General features: G+C 41.5%; 3 protein-coding genes across 3 annotated transcripts; all 3 read right to left on the minus strand.

Moving 5' to 3' along the window:
* Positions 1-36: 36 nt before the first annotated feature.
* LOC311497563 (serum paraoxonase/arylesterase 2-like) lies at positions 37-3,553 on the minus strand. The gene is made up of 9 exons (XM_084557877.1): positions 3,463-3,553; positions 3,260-3,330; positions 3,026-3,081; positions 2,147-2,312; positions 1,176-1,299; positions 871-1,071; positions 688-769; positions 285-413; positions 37-201 (listed from the first exon to the last, which is right to left on the minus strand). Exons 1-9 carry the CDS (start codon positions 3,543-3,545, stop codon positions 40-42), a joined length of 1,074 nt encoding a protein of 357 aa, XP_084414003.1. The 5' UTR covers positions 3,546-3,553; the 3' UTR covers positions 37-39.
* On the minus strand, positions 2,323-9,277 carry LOC311496787 (serum paraoxonase/arylesterase 2-like). The gene is made up of 9 exons (XM_084556772.1): positions 9,111-9,277; positions 8,908-8,978; positions 8,674-8,729; positions 7,790-7,955; positions 6,790-6,913; positions 6,344-6,544; positions 6,148-6,229; positions 5,700-5,828; positions 2,323-5,616 (listed from the first exon to the last, which is right to left on the minus strand). The coding sequence occupies exons 1-9, from the start codon at positions 9,191-9,193 to the stop codon at positions 5,455-5,457; spliced, it is 1,074 nt and encodes a 357-aa protein (XP_084412898.1). The 5' UTR covers positions 9,194-9,277; the 3' UTR covers positions 2,323-5,454.
* A 788-nt stretch (positions 9,278-10,065) lies between these two features.
* LOC311496788 (serum paraoxonase/arylesterase 2-like) lies at positions 10,066-15,103 on the minus strand. The gene is made up of 9 exons (XM_084556773.1): positions 14,918-15,103; positions 14,725-14,795; positions 14,592-14,647; positions 13,538-13,700; positions 12,616-12,742; positions 12,236-12,439; positions 12,065-12,146; positions 11,211-11,339; positions 10,066-10,263 (listed from the first exon to the last, which is right to left on the minus strand). Exons 1-9 carry the CDS (start codon positions 14,992-14,994, stop codon positions 10,102-10,104), a joined length of 1,071 nt encoding a protein of 356 aa, XP_084412899.1. The 5' UTR covers positions 14,995-15,103; the 3' UTR covers positions 10,066-10,101.
* Between the last annotated feature and the right edge of the window lie 762 nt (positions 15,104-15,865).

Genomic DNA, 15,865 nt, shown 5'->3' on the forward strand with positions numbered 1-15,865 from the left:
CTACCAACAGCAGTAGATCCCAGATACATGCTGCACAAACTATTTCAAGTCACACTGTAAGGCTTTGTGGAAAATGGAGCCGATGAGCAGCTTCCCCTCATAGGGAGCTGCCACAGTGGAGCCCATGATCACGCGGCCGTCGTCAGTGTACTCCTGGGTCACCACCGGCCGCTCTGAGTGAATGTCCTTGACCTTGATGATCTGAAGGGAAACATTAATAAAATCAGGCCACTAATAATAATGAAGTAGAGGCACGCATTTAGAAGAGGAAATGAAACACAAACCTCGGCGCCGGGAGGGTCTTCAGGGTTAAACTGAGATAGCTTCAACAAGCTTGGATGGCAACCCAGCCATAAGTCTCCAGTCTTGTGGTCCACCTCGATGTTATCACACAGGGACCCAACGGCTACAGACTGGTAAAACACGTTAACGCACAGTAAATAAGACCTGATAACTGCACCCCGACTCATACAACTCTTAACTCTCGACATTAAATATGAATCTACAGCCAGCCACCAGTTATCTTAGCATAAAGACATAAAGACTTAAAGAAATGTCTAAATGTGAAAAAAAAGTCCTAGCACCATCTCCAAAGCCATTTAGCATATTGTGTTTAACGTAATTAATCCAAAAAACAAGATGTTATTAAATTTAGTTATTTCTGAAAATAAGAGAACACTGCATCACCTTAATAAACACTAACTGTTCCCCTTCTCGCCTCTCAAAAACGTCTACTTCATGGTCAATGATGTCCGAAACATAAATATGCCTGTATAAAACAAAAAATGTATATATATATTTTAGAATTGCAGAAAATGTGTAATGATCAGTTTGACGTGCACGTGAAAAATGAAGTGAAGTGAGAATAACCGTTTGTCAGGAGACATGTTGATCCCGTTCGAGGACTGAATCCCACTGAACGCCACCCTCACTTCGTCTGGGCTGTAGTACACCACATCACACCACTGCAGACCCAGGACGATGGTCAGTAAATGAAGTAGATCATTTTGAAAGTACTGATGGTTTGTGGCGTAGAAGCTCTCCACTCCAACCGCGACAACGTCATTCACACTGAAATACGTAAAAAAAAAAATATATATATAAATATTAAAAAGAAAATAAATGAATAAAAATATCGAAGATGAAGAGTGAAGGGTTTATTATACAAGACACACCTGTGGAGTAAGGGGTGCTTAATAGTTTTTAGGTGCACAAGTGTGTCCTCCTCAACGAAACGGAAGATCTCCACTTGGCTTTTGTGCTCGGGGTGATTGACGACAAACAGGTAAACAGAGTCATCTGCAAAGAAATGTGAAAAAATTATGTGTTGAGTGTTGACACTGTTCTCATCTAACAGTGTGCTGCGCTTTGTCTTGCTGGCCACGCCATTGCAATTGCTTTTTATTTTGTTCCTGGCTGACTCTGTGATGCACTTGTGGTTGGAAGCAAGAGTGGGTTGCCACTGCACTTCCCGGAAAACGAGTGTTGTTTTGGGAAACACATGTTTGCTAAATGACTGGAGTCTCTGCTTCACAGTGTGTCTTACTTTTAAGTTAACTGGCAAGTGTCAAGTTAAATATTAACACAAAGACAAAGTTATATCCCAAGAAAATCAACAAAAATAAATTAAACTCATTTAAAACGAGAAAAGAAAACCAACCATTTCACTTAAGCACTAGGGGAAGTTGGGTTAGAATTAGAGGCAAGTTAATACAGCTTAAGGAGAGTGGACAATACTCAGTAAGAAACTAATTACAAACACTAAATGCTGCATTCCTGAGAATCACTTGCAGGTGTTCACTTTATAGAGGTTGTTCCCATGTGTAAAAGCAGGCCATGAATGCTAAAATGTTCATTAAAAAAACAACTTTAAAATCACGTTTAATTTTTCACTTATTTTTTTCCAGAAAGCTGCTAAGAAAAAAGGCTGACAGTGGAGTTTGTTGATGTAATCCACTTTAAATACACAACTCTCATATTACATATGTGTGTAAGCATCATCATGCCCTGTATTTCCAGTATTCCAGAGGATACATTAAAACTAAAAGGGACTGCATGTACATGCACTAGAAGATAGATTTGTGCACGCTTAAAGCAATAATTATTAGTTTTTTTTTTTTGCTCTTAAGCTGAGATGTTGTCTCACCTGCTTCATCGACGTACACACTGATGCCATGCGGATTGAACGAACTAAGGTCCAGCTCTCCTTTGATCTGCAACTCCACTGGAGTTGGGCTTGGGTGCAGCAGATCCAAAACATACATTTTCCCTGGTCCGTCGGAGAATGAAGGCAGCATCGGAAACTTCAACCCCTACGAGGAAAACACAGCATGTAAGAGACTTCTGCAGACTTTTATTTAAGAGGTCAGTTTATTAATTGGTAATCACAATTCATATACACCGATCAGGCAAAACATTATAACCACCTTCCTAATATTGTGTAGGTCTCCCTTGTGCCTCCAAAACAGTTGTGACTCATCAGAGAATGGACATGGGCCTTCTGAGGGTGTCCTGTGGTGTCTGGCAACAGGAAGTTATTAGTGGGGGGCCTCTGGGTCCTGTGGGTTGAGGGGAGGTGCCTCAGAGGATCATCCCACAGACACTTGATCAGTTTGGGATCTAGTGAATTTGGAGGCCAGGTCAACACCTTGTGCTGTTTTTCATGTTTTTTCTAGTTGTTCCTAAACTGTTCTTGTGTGTGAGCCTGTGTCAGGCTGCATCCTGCTGGGGATGGCTGCTGCCATCAAGGAGTGTCATTGCTATGGGGTGGGAGTGCCTGGTCTGGTCTAGGTGGGTGGTACATGTCTAAGTAACATCCACATGAATGCCAGGTCCAAAACCTTCCCAGCAGAACACTGTCACAAGATGGTCAATGTTATTCACTTCTCCTGTCAGTGATTTTAATGTTGTGGCTGATCGTATGTGGAGGATTCATTAAGAAAATTGTAGTGACTAAATAGCTCATATTTCTGCAGCTCTTCAGAAATCTTGCAGCTTTGCCGTGATCATAAAACTGATAACTTACTGTACTCATGAAGGCCAGCCCATATTTGAGTATTGTGATATCCTCTGCCCCATATTCTGTGATAAACAAAACACAAGGCGTTTCCTCAGAAAATAATGCTTTGCCTTGTTGACATGTGACCTACTCAGTTATTTGGACTTCACACTCTTCAACACATGTATATCTCCACCACAGATACTTAACAGTGCAAACTCCAAAAATGTAAACAAGAGCATGAATATAGAGGTTACATACCAATACCCTCTAAATAGTGGCAGTTGAGGTGTTTGATAGGCAGCTCCTCTCTATTGGCAAGAGTCAGTCTCCTGCAGGGAGGGGTTAAACGGGACTGAACTTTAACTCACTGCGGTGATCGGTTGTACAGAATCAGTTGTTCCCGAATTCCCGACCACAAAACCGCATGCGACCACTTCCCTCTGAGAATCCGAAATACTTACAGCATTCTGAGATACGCGTGTCCGACGAACGCTGCAAGGGCAGCAACAGCAACAGCGAGGGCCACTTTCTTGGAGACAGCCATGTTTAAAAGTCAAAGGTTGCTCGGGAATACATCCAAGGTGCGTAAAAAAAAAAAAAAAAAAAAAAAAGAATTAATGCGCTGTACAGGAGGAGCTAACCAATGATCACCGCCTACTTATTCTCATTTAAAACACTTACCCACAGAGATGGACCACCTTCTTCGTCTTCTTTTTTATTTATTCTTTCAGTCACTTTTTCACAAGGTAGTATTTTTGTGGGGTAATGTTGCTCCCAAGACAAAAAACGGCCGCGTGTTCTGCATCCTCTTTTGTGGGGGCTGTTGGTGCACCTGCAGGTGAACCCTCCATTCGTTTTCATGTCAGTGGAAGAATATGGAGCTACCTGGAAGGCATCCCCCCGCGAAAAGAAATAACACAACATTTTGCACAAACAACCATGTTTTATTATAACAATATAAGTGAAACAGAAACTTATACTTATCAATTGCACAAATACTTCAATAGAACATTTGAAAATCACACTTAAGAGAATCCAGTTATACAACTATTGCAATTACAACAGGAAACACAATTTTTAAGGTGCACAATCTCCACCTCCAATAGGTAGGTAGATGGCAGGTCTTGTCTAGCAAGGGAGGTGGGTGGTTCATTCTGACCAGTGGCAGAGGATGCTCCAAAATATTTTAGAAGTTCCCCTGAAATTACAGTTGAAACTGACATCAAAAGGCCGTAGACTACAATATAACTCTTATACAAAACTTCCATGAATTGTAAATTTAAATAAACATGCCCTTACAGGCTAAGTGTCTGTCATTAGACGCTATATTAATCTATCTTTCAGGGAGGAACAATTAGCTCCTTGGTTACTGCCTCCAATTCTATGCTTGGCACACTTTTAGTTATGACTGGTTAAACTATGTTTGACACGAAATGGAGTTGTAGCAAATGGCAAATGTTCATCTTTGAAACTACCTACAGATATGAAAATTCCGTTGGCTAATTACAGGACCCAACGTGATGGAAATAAATAACAACTGAACTTGTAACAGTTTTGTTACAAAGCACAATCTTACGGTGAAATTAGATCTGGTGTTTGTTAAGATGAATTACTGTTGTATAAGCATTGCAAGCATCGTAGCAAAAAGGCTAACAAACGTATACCACCAATTAACATTAGCCCTTCATTCATGACATGGATACTGTAATCATACAGAGAGAACACAGCATACCTTTATCTTTTGCTCATTTCTCCTCTTCTTTTCTTTTTTTTCCTAAATTGGTCACCTGATGGCTTTGACCTTTTTCTGTCCATCTCCCCCAATGCTGTCACTCACGACCAGAAGTCAAGACTAAACCAATTCACCTTGGTGACCGCATAATCATTTTGTATTACCTATTTTTATTTGGCCATTTCACACAATTCATAAAAACAAAAACGTGCAGGAATTATAGGCCTGTATTTATAATATTATGAATGAAATGTGCGTTATATGGAAGAAAGTCAAGGTGTGACTGACTTTAGCCCTTTTACACAGTGGACCCCCCCTTTCCTTTCTCACACACAGCTTCTGTGCATGGCACCTTCTCAGCAAGCAGGGGCGCCTGCAGCTGCAGGGGGCGACAATATCCCCACACAGACATGACAGATAATAGAAAACCATGGAGCGGTGCAGATTTATTTTTTATTTTTTTTCCAAGTGCTCGTGCCGCCCCCCTTGTGTCATGAAAAAATGCCGCCCCGGGCGACTGCCCGGTTCGCCAGTGCCTTTCTGTATTCCAACAATAATATTTGATGTATTAATTCAAATGTTGGCTGCACTCAATGGACCAATGTAAATCTATTTTTGCAAACATTTGATCAACATTAAATTTTCTATTTTGTACCCGTGCAGGCTGTTTGATGCAACATTTCTACCAACAGCAGTAGATCCCAGATACATGCTGCACAAACTATTTCAAGTCACACTGTAAGGCTTTGTGGAAAATAGAGCCGATGAGCAGCTTCCCCTCAGAGGGAGCTGCCACAGTGGAGCCCATGATCACGCGGCCGTCGTCAATGTACTCCTGGGTCACCACCGGCCGCTCTGAGTGAATGTCCTTGACCTTGATGATCTGAAGGGAAACATTAATAAAATCAGGCCACTAATAATAATAAAGTAGAGGCACGCATTTAGAAGAGGAAACAGAACACAAACCTCGGAGCCCGGAGGGTCTTCAGGGTTAAACTGAGATAGCTTCAAGGAGCTTGGATGGCAACCCAGCCATAAGTCTCCAGTCTTGTGGTCCACCTCGATGTTATCACACAGGGACCCAACGACTACAGACTGGTAAAACACGTTAACGCACAGTAAATAAGACCTGATAACTGCACCCCGTCCAACAGAAATACTGATACTGTAAACCTCTAATGTGGATGAGGAGACTCATACAACTCTTAACTCTCGATATTAAATATGAATCTACAGCCAGCCACCAGTTATCTTAACATAAAGACATAAAGACTTAAAGAAATGTCTAAATGTGAAAAAAAGTCCTAGCACCATCTCCAAGGCCATTTAGCATATTGTGTTTAATGTAATTAATCCAAAAAACAAGATGTTATTAAATTCAGTTATTTCTGAAAATAAGAGAACACTGCATCACCTTAATAAACACTAACTGTTCCCCTTCTCGCCTCTCAAAAACGTCTACTTCGTGGTCAACGATGTCCGAAACATAAATATGCCTGTATAAAACAAAAAAAAAATATATATTTTAGAATTGCAGAAAACGTATTATGATCAGTTTGACTAACGTGCACCTGAAAACGCGGATGAAATTGAAGTGAAGTGAGAATAACCGTTTGTCAGGAGACATGTTGATCCCGTTCGAGGACTGAATCCCACTGAACGCCACCCTCACTTCGTCTGGGCTGTAGTACACCACATCACACCACTGCAGACCCAGGACGATGGTCAGTAAATGAAGTAGATCATTGTGAAAGTACTGATGGTTTGTGGCGTAGAAGCTCTCCACTCCAACCGCGACAACGTCATTCACACTGAAATACGTAAAAAAAAAAAATATATATATATATATATTAAAAAAACAAATGAATAAAAATATTATTTTATTTTATTTTATTTTATTGGTTTATTTAAGACAGGGACCATGTACAAGGTTCATTAATTACGCGAAGTAAAAAGATGGCTTGTACCAGATTATAGCTAGGAGCTAATTTCCATCTGCAGTCCCTGGGCAGGTAATTGAAGATGAAGAGTGAGGGGCTTATTATACAAGACACACCTGTGGAGTAAGGGGTGCTTAATAGTTTTTAGGTGCACAAGTGTGTCCTCCTCAACAAAGCGGAAGATCTCCACTTGGCTTTTTTGCTCGGGGTGATTGACGACGAACAGGTAAACAGAGTCATCTGCAAAGAAATGTGAAAAATTATGTGTTGAGTGTTGACACTGTCCACATCTAACAGTGTGCTGCGCTTTGTCTTGCTGGCCACGCCATTGCAATTGCTTTTTATTTTAATCCTTAACATTTCAGTCCTGGCTGACTCTGTGACGCACTTTTGGTTAGAAGCAAGAGTTGGTTACCACTGCACTTCCCGGAAAATGACTTGTTGTCGTTGATTTGGGAAACACATGTTTGCTAAATGACTGGACTCCCTGCTTCACAGTGTGTCTTACTTTTAAGTTAACTGGCGAGTATCAAATACTTATATATTAATGAATTAATGAGTATTTAAATACTAATGACACAAAGACAAAGTTATATCCCAAGAAAATCAACATAAATAAATTAAACTAATGTAAAACGAGAAAAGAAAACCAACCATTTCACTTAAGCACTAGGGGAAGTTGGGTTAGAATTAGAGGCAAGTTAATACAGCTGAAGGAGAGTGGACAATACTCAGTAAGAAACTAATTACAAACACTAGATGCTGCATTCCTGAGAATCACTTGCAGGTGTTCACTTTATAGAGGTTGTTCCCATGTGTAAAAGCAGGCCATGAATGCTAAAATGTTCATTGAAAAAACAACTTTAAAATCACGTTTAATTTTTTACTTTTTTCTTCCAGAAAGCTTGTTTTCTTCATGTGATCCACTTTAAATACACAACTCTCATATTACATATGTGTGTAAGCATCATCATGCCCTGTATTTCCAGTATTCCAGAGGATACATGAAAACTAAAAGGGACTGCATGTACATGCACTAGAAGATAGATTTGTGTACGTCTGAAGCCATAATTATTAGAATTATTTTTTTGCTCTAAAGCTGAGATGTTGCCTCACCTGCTTCATCGACGTACACACTGATGCCATGCGGATTGAACGAACTAAGGTCCAGCTCTCCTTTGATCTGCAACTCCACTGGAGTTGGGCTTGGGTGCAGCAGATCCAAAGCATACATTTTCCCTGGTCCGTCGGAGAACGAAGGCAGCATCAGAAACTTCAAGCCCTACGTAGAAAACACAGCATGTAAGAGACTTCTGCAGACTTTTTTTATTTGATTCACAATTCATATACACCGATCAGGCAAAACATTATGACCACCTTCCTAATATTGTGTAGGTCTCCCTTGTGCCTCCAAAACAGTTGAGACTCATCAGAGAATGGACATGGTCCTTCTGAGGGTGTCTGTGGTGTCTGGCAACAGGATGTTGTTAGTTTAGCCTCTGGGTCCTATAGGTTGAGGGGAGGGGCCTCTGTGGATCATCCCACAGATCCTTGATCAGTTTGGGATCTAGTGAATTTAGAGGCCAGGTCAACACCCTGTGCTGTTTTTCATGATTTTTAAAATTTTTTTTTAGTTGTTCCTAAACCGTTTTTGTGTGTGCGCATGTGTAATGCTGCATCCTGCTGCCGTCAAAGGTAGTGTCATTTCTACGGGGTGGGGGTGCCTGGTCTGGTCTGGTCTAGCTGTGTGGTACACGTCTAAGTAACATCCACATGAATGCCAGGTCCAAAACTTTCCTGGCAAAACGTTGTATTGTCACAAGATGGTCAATGTTCTTAACTTCTCCTGTCAGTGGTTTTAATGTTGTGGCTGATCGGTGTAAACCATTGACTGTGTGTAGAGGATTCATTAAGAAAATTGTAGTGACTAAATAGTTCATATTTCTGCAGCTCTTCAGAAATCTTGCAGCTTTGCCGTGATCATAAAACTGATAACTTACCGTACTCATGAAGGCCAGCCCATATTTAAGTATCGTGATATCCTCTGCCCCATATTCTGTGATAAACAAAACACAAGGCGCTTCCTCAGAAAATAATGCTTTGCCTTGTTGACATTTGACCTACTCAGTTATTTGGACTTCACACTCTTCAACACATGTATACCTCCACCACAGATACTCAACAGTGCAAACTCCAAAAATGTAAACAAGAGCATGAATATAGAGGTTACATACCAATACCCTCTAAATAGTGGCAGTTGAGGTGTTTGATAGGCAGCTCCTCTCTATTGGCAAGAGTCAGTCTCCTGCAGGGAGGGGTTAAACGGGACTGAACTTTAACTCACTGCGGTGATCGGTTGTACAGAATCAGTTGTTCCCGAATTCCCGACCACAAAACCGCATGCGGCCACTTCCCTCTGAGAATCCGAAATACTTACAGCATTCTGAGATACGCGTGTCCGACGAACGCTGCAAGGGCAGCAACAGCAACAGCGAGGACCACTTTCTTGGAGACAGCCATGTTTAAAAGTCAAAGGTTGCTCAGGAATATTTCAGGGTGCGTAAAAAAAAAATAAAAAAAGAATTAATGCGCGGTACAGGAGGAGCTAACCAATGACCACCGCCTACTTATTCTCATTTAAAACACTTACCCACAGAGATGGACCACCTTCTTCGTCTTCTTTTTTATTTATTCTTTCAGTTATTTTTTCACAAGGTAGTGTTTTTGTGGGGTATAATGACAACAGCGTTAGAATGACACGTTGCCCTACATAAAGGAACACGACTTAATTAAAATTAAAATGTGCAATGTGTGCTCTGTAGTGTTCATACTGCACAGAGTTCTGTGGGGAAGTCGCAACAAAACGAGCAGGCGAGGAATACTTGTGCAGGAAAACTGGATGTGGCTTGCACAACTTGAGTTATGCAAGGAGAGTTGGGACACACATCATTCAAGTGGTCCATTATGTGTGCGCATTTCTAAGTCTGAGGACGGTGGAAGTTTCACAATGTAATCTATACTCACAGCATGACTCGCTTTATTGTGTTATGCACACTGAAATATACAGAACAATATATACTTTTTCAACATGTAAACTGCATATGTATGTTCTTCTCACAAAGTAGTTTCAAGTGCTTCACAGCGCTCAGATATGCCGTTGTCTCTGTGGCTCAGGTCAACGCCTTTCGCCCCGCAGCCTCGCCTCGGGGATCCTTTGTGCGCTCGCTCCAGTTAACAGGTTTTCTGGTTCTGTTATCAGATCCTGTCTAGTATAATAGAGCGCACACATCCCCCCCCCCTTCCCACACACACACACACACACACACACACACACACACACACAAGCCCTGCAGTATGTAAAGTACACGTATCTTGAAAAATACAGCGAGAACTCTTTGAGTGAACTTTTATTCCCCTCAGCATACTGCCTACTTCAAATCACAGCACAAGGCTTTGTGGAACACGGTGCCAATGAGCAGCTTTCCCCCGTAGATCGTCGCTACAGAAGAGCCCACGATCACTTGGCCGTTGTCCTCATACACCTGAGTCACCGTCGGCTGATCGGAGTGAATGTCCTGGATACGGATGACCTGAAGAAATGTCGTACATACTCATGAGAAACTGGATGAGCTCGTACAAATGAGTGCATCTGCATATCCAGTACATATTCAGCATACACCGATTAGGCATAAGTCTGTGAAGGTTCTCAGTCATCCAGGTCATGGTATATCCAAAAAAGGTTCAAAAAAGGCAACTGTACTTGTAGAGTTTTTTTTAGAAGACGTTTCACCACTCGTCCGAGTAGCTTCTTCAGTTCTGGTGGACTGGTGGGAAGTCTGAGGTCCTATTTAAACCTCAGACTTCCCACCAGTCCACCAGAACTGAAGAAGCTACTCGGACGAGTGGTGAAACGTCTTCTAAAAAAAACTCTACAAGTACAGTTGCCTTTTTTGAACCTTTTCGATTAGGCATAACATTATAACCACCTTCCTAATATTGTGTAGGTCTCCCTTTGTGCCTCCAAAACAGCTGTGACTCATCAGAGAATGGACATGGTCCTTCTGAGGGTGTCCTGTGGTGTCTGACAACAGGATGTTGTTAGTGGGGGCCTTTGGGTCCTATGGGTTGAGAGGAGGGGCCTCTGTGGATCATCCCACAGATACTTCATCAGTTTGGGATCTAGTGAATTTGGAGGCCAGGTCAACACCTTGTGCTGTTTTTGTTTTAGTTGTTCCTAAACCATTTTTGCGTGTATGCTGCCATCAAGGAGTGTCATTGCTATGGGGTGGGGGTGTCTGGTCTGGTCTAAGTGGGTGCTACATGTCTAAGTAACATCCACATGAATGCCAGGTCCAAAGGTTTCCCAGCAGAACACTGTATTGCCACAAGATGCTCAATGTTATTTACTTCTCCTGTCAGCGGTTTTAATGTTACGCCTGATTGGCGTAACTCAGACGTAGATAGACTAGGTTTTTGATATTTTCTCTGTGTTTGTAATGTTGGCACAGTTTAACGTCTTAAAAGAGAAAGGACAAACCTCTGATCCAGGTGGGTCGTTGGGGTCAGACATGTAAAACTTCCAGGCGTTAGGGTGACAGCCTAACCAAAGGTCACCGGTTTCAGGGTCCACTTCAACATTGTCACAGAGTGAACCCACAGCCACTGACTGGAGGTGAGGTGCCAGAGGGAAGATCGGCATTATTATTTTGCACTCATCACGGTGTCTTGAGAAGCTTGGACGACAACTGTAGAATCAAGTGATTTTGTCCTTATTTCCTTAATATGGAAAATGAATCAGTTTTCGGTGAAACACGTCACATTGAGTTCATTCACCTTTTGTTTCTAAAACAATAATAATAACTCCTTAAGGGTTCTTCAGGACGTTTCACCCCTCATTCATCTTCAGGGGACAGTTTAGATTTTTATTATGTAATATAAAGTATATAGCTGGTGCCACTGTAAACATACATGACTATGCCTTGTTAACAACTAGATACTCACTTGAATTAGGGGATGTTATTCTCAGTGGTTTATTTTTGCACAGTTAATGTTTTTTTTTTTTTTCAAAACCCATTAATGACAAGAAGCAAAGTTTTAGCTTTGTCTTAAATATTCTTGATTACTTAACAGTCTTTGCAGACATAAAATATGTTAATGTTGGATTACAGCAGCAGCTTTAGCCGACACCAATCATTGCAGATGAATGTAAAAACTGGCACAATGAACTTTAAATATTTCCCTTTAAGTAAAACTTTCCTTACATTAAAATTCTGCATCTATTCTACAGTTCGTGTCTTTGGGTGACAGTATTCAGTTATTGTTTCTCAGAATTCTGACAAGATAGTTAATAACTGATTCTTGGATTCTGGTTAAAACAAATTATTTATTTACCTTCACAGAGACCACTGAATTGTCTTCTTTCCGCTCCAACACATGAACATTGTGATCAAGAAGATCTACCACATATACATGCCTATAAATGAGAAGAATTTTAGACCTCTGAAGCAAGAATGACCACGCACCGCACACGGCCCCGCACACGGCCCCGCACATCATTCTTACCTTTTGTCTGGAGAAATGTTGATTCCATTTGCCATATAGTAACCCTCAGAAACCACTTTTACTTCCTCGGGACTGTAGTAGACAACATTAGACCAAGGCTGAGCCAAAAGAGGCTCCACAAAACCTTTAATGATTTCATGGGGAAAGTAGTGGTCATTGGTGGCGTAGAAGCTTTCCAGTCCTACTGCGACAATGTCATTTACACTGGGAAGAAAAATCACAATTTAAAAAAATGACTGTCATAAATCTTAACAGTAATATGCATATACTTTATGTAAAATCATACTATGGCAAGGGCTAGTTTCATGATTAAGACACGCCCCGATCCAATAAATCTCAAACATTGTCCGTTCTAGGTACAATTTGCTGTGGCGCTGTACCTGTAGAGAAGTTCGTGCTTTATGGTTTTCAGATGCAGCAGGGAGTGGTTGTCCTCAACATATCTGAACAGCTCTACTTGGCTTTTGTGTTGAGGGTGATTGACAACGAACAGGTACACTGCGTCATCTGACAAAATATGAGAAAAGAGGAAAGCACTGTTCAGAAGGAATGCGGGAAAGGAAACAGGAATGTGGAGGAGTAAAAAAGCAAACGGACACGCATAACTTCTAATTAAAACTGCGGACTGTAAAGCCCCCTAAAAGATAAATGCTACAATGTGTAACTTGTCTTCCTCTACGGTAGTGAAAGTAATTACACAAACACTGTTGCGCCTACAATCTCTCAGTCTCTTTGGAGACTCTCTAAGAATGAAAAGCCACACTGATGGCAGTGTTTGTCTTTGACTTCGATCGCTTTCCCTTAAAGAATGTAACCTTTCCTCTGAACGCAGTGTTCACCTTTTATTTGCAACATCCACGGTTACATTAGTAACTCTGGTTTCTCCACCACGCTTGTGATTGCCGCAGGCTACTCTGTCTCTGTTGCTACGACAGCTCCCCGCTATGATAGCTACAATAGCTCAGATTACGCAAACAGTTGTGTTGCTGGTTGACATAAAAACATCACCACAGAAAACAGATTGGTGTAGCTGACTGCATAACAGAGAACGACTTCCATATGGAAATAACCACACATAAAAACATGAGAAAATTAACTTTTCCAATGTCTGACAACATGCACGGTTGCCAACGTTAGCCGTCGCACTCCCAAGTTATCACTAGATTCTATTATTTTAGGTTTTCAGAACAACAAAGAGTCAATCTGCAGACGTATATGAAAGCCCCACACGGTAGTTTGGGGTTTGTGCCCCTCGGGTGCTACCTTAAAGAGACTTGCACGTGATAATGTAAGTGCTTTTACCAGTTGGGTCGGTGTATAAACTGATGCCATGGGGGTTGAATGATTCTAGATCAAAGTTTCTTGGCATACGCAGCTCCACTGGTTTTATCCGGGGATCCTTTAGATCAAGGGAAAAGATCTTTCCAGTCACATCCGAGTATGGCATTCCAGGAAACCGAAGACCCTAAGAAAATATGTAAAAAAACAAAATATGTTCAAGTATACACTGATCAGGCAAAACATTATGACCTAATATTGTGTAGGTCTCCTTTGTGCCTCTAAAACAGTTGTGACTCATCAGAGAACGGTCATGGGCCTTGTGAGGGTGTCCTGTGGTGTCTGGGAACAGAATGTTGCTAGTGGGGGGCCTTTGGGGCCTATGGGTTGACGGGAGGCGCCTCTGCGGATCAAGCTTGTCCCAGTGCATCCCACAGATACTAGATCAGTTTGGGATCTAGTGAATTTGGAGGCCAGGTCAACACCTTGTGCTGTTTTTCCTGTTTTTTTTTTTTTAGAGTTGTTCCTAAACTGTTTTTGTGTGTGTGCCTGTGTCAGGCTGCATCCTGCTGGGGATGGTTGCTGCCTTCAAGGAGTGTCATTGTTATGGGGTGGGGGTGTCTGGTCAGGTCTAGGTGGGTGGGACATGTCTAAGTAACATCCACATGAATGCCAGGTCCAAAGGTTTCCCAGCAGAACACTGAATTGTCACACGATGGTTAATGTTCTTTAGTTCTCCTGACAGTGGCTTTAATGTTGTGGCTGGTCATCATGTTATGCCCGGTTAACAAAATAAATTATATTGTTTAGGGACAGTGGATTGTAAAATGGTCCAGATACAAGGGCTTGACCATAAAGACTTTTGCTGATGTCAGTACTTAAAAAACACTTTAAAGGTTAATAATACTAATAATACTAATAATAATAAGATAGTGTTCCTTTAAATAACAGTGTTTTGTCACACAGATTAAAGGTCATGGGGTAATGGTGGTGTTACTGGGGGGATTTTTATTCCAGTTGTTTTCTATTAACAAACCCAAATGTGTACATCTGGCTGCTCTCCAGCTCAAATACTTACAGTGCTGATGAAGGCAAGTCCGTCTCCAAGAATCGTTATATCCTCCGAGCCATAATCTGAAAGCACGACACTCGGCGTTGTTCGTTTCTGTGTTGTGCATCGAAGTGTAACATTTTGCTGTGGCGTCGCTTACCCAAATTCTTGAGCTCAACACAGTTGGGAAGGTGTTTCTGGACCAGCTCCCTTGAAGCCAGGGTCCTTTTCCTGCAGCAACAGTTTTGCATTATGGTAGAACGCCATAAACCTCACGTCTAATGAAAAACAAACGCCATAACAGGCAGCATCGCCCCAACATGAAGTTGTTGTTCTTTTTTACAGTAGCCTACCTTAGGTTGAAAACCCTCTCTCCTAGCAGCGCCGCCAACGCTGCTATTAGGAGCGAGATGTAGCCCAGCTTTCCCATTTTGTTCAAGTTTTCCAAAAGGATTAGAAATCTGTTACTTCTGCAGCGCCAGACATGCCACAGCAGGCATGGACATTGGACACTGATGCGTTCAGGACTATCGGAGATATCTCTACTCTCTCTCTATATATAAAAAAGTTTTTTTTTTTGGCTTCTTCGTGACTTCAATTTACGTGGCTATCACATGATATGCACTTTTTGCATTTTTTTATTTTTTTTTTTGCAACTGTTCCGTCTCAGAATACAAACCTTCCACTTTCTTATTACAATACTTTGACTTTTGCACATTGGCATTGTATCGGATTAACTTGTGAACCTATTAATTTCTGCACCCACGGGTAAAGTGTTTCCGTGTCCGTCTCGGTGAATCAGTAAAACATCTCTCAACAATAAGCCCAAAAGAGCACACAACCCTTAAGTAAGTTATTTGTTAATCTAATTTCCGAGAATGGTGAATCACATGAATGCAGCGTAATTTCAAATGGTTAGTTGAGGCCTCTTGTTTCTTCTAAAAACAGGTCTGCAGATTAAATAGAAAGCACAACGTCACAGTGAGTTTTAAATTATTGGCTCAGAGATTCATGTGAAGTATTGCAGTAGGCTACAAGCTGAACTGTGCTTGTGAATGACTATCCAACAGAGTCTACGCCTGTAAATGAACTCAAACCGCAGGTTTGCACCAAAATTGTCAGTTTGCCTCTTGGGCAAAAGTCTGTTTGCATAGGCAATGGTACAAGGCATTTATGTGTAGTCGCAATCTGTTAACCCCCTGGGAGCAACTATGTATATTTCAGTTGTGCCTGGTTTGTAGGACACATGCAAGTCATGCAGACTAACCTTCCACTTCATTGCAACTTAGCCTAATGGTCTG

Source organism: Chelon labrosus (genome assembly GCF_963514085.1).
Source record: "Chelon labrosus genome assembly, chromosome: 12".
NCBI classification, from domain to species: domain Eukaryota; kingdom Metazoa; phylum Chordata; class Actinopteri; order Mugiliformes; family Mugilidae; genus Chelon; species Chelon labrosus.

Excerpts from the sequence above, each read along its gene's own strand:
- LOC311497563 (XM_084557877.1), bottom strand. The coding sequence starts at position 3,545 with ATGGCTGTCTCCAAGAAAGTGGCCCTCGCTGTTGCTGTTGCTGCCCTT. Across the intron at positions 1,072-1,175 it reads AAGCACCCCTTACTCCACAG|TGTGAATGACGTTGTCGCGG; the intron begins GTGTGTCTTGTA and ends TACGTATTTCAG. Across the intron at positions 414-687 it reads AACAGTTAGTGTTTATTAAG|TCTGTAGCCGTTGGGTCCCT; the intron begins GTGATGCAGTGT and ends GTGTTTTACCAG.
- LOC311496787 (XM_084556772.1), bottom strand. The coding sequence starts at position 9,193 with ATGGCTGTCTCCAAGAAAGTGGTCCTCGCTGTTGCTGTTGCTGCCCTT. Across the intron at positions 6,914-7,789 it reads TGTGTACGTCGATGAAGCAG|ATGACTCTGTTTACCTGTTC; the intron begins GTGAGGCAACAT and ends ATTTCTTTGCAG. Across the intron at positions 5,617-5,699 it reads AAGACCCTCCGGGCTCCGAG|ATCATCAAGGTCAAGGACAT; the intron begins GTTTGTGTTCTG and ends GTTTCCCTTCAG.
- LOC311496788 (XM_084556773.1), bottom strand. The coding sequence starts at position 14,994 with ATGGGAAAGCTGGGCTACATCTCGCTCCTAATAGCAGCGTTGGCGGCG. Across the intron at positions 13,701-14,591 it reads GACTTGCCTTCATCAGCACT|GGTCTTCGGTTTCCTGGAAT; the intron begins GTAAGTATTTGA and ends ATATTTTCTTAG. Across the intron at positions 12,440-12,615 it reads AAGCACGAACTTCTCTACAG|TGTAAATGACATTGTCGCAG; the intron begins GTACAGCGCCAC and ends TTTTCTTCCCAG.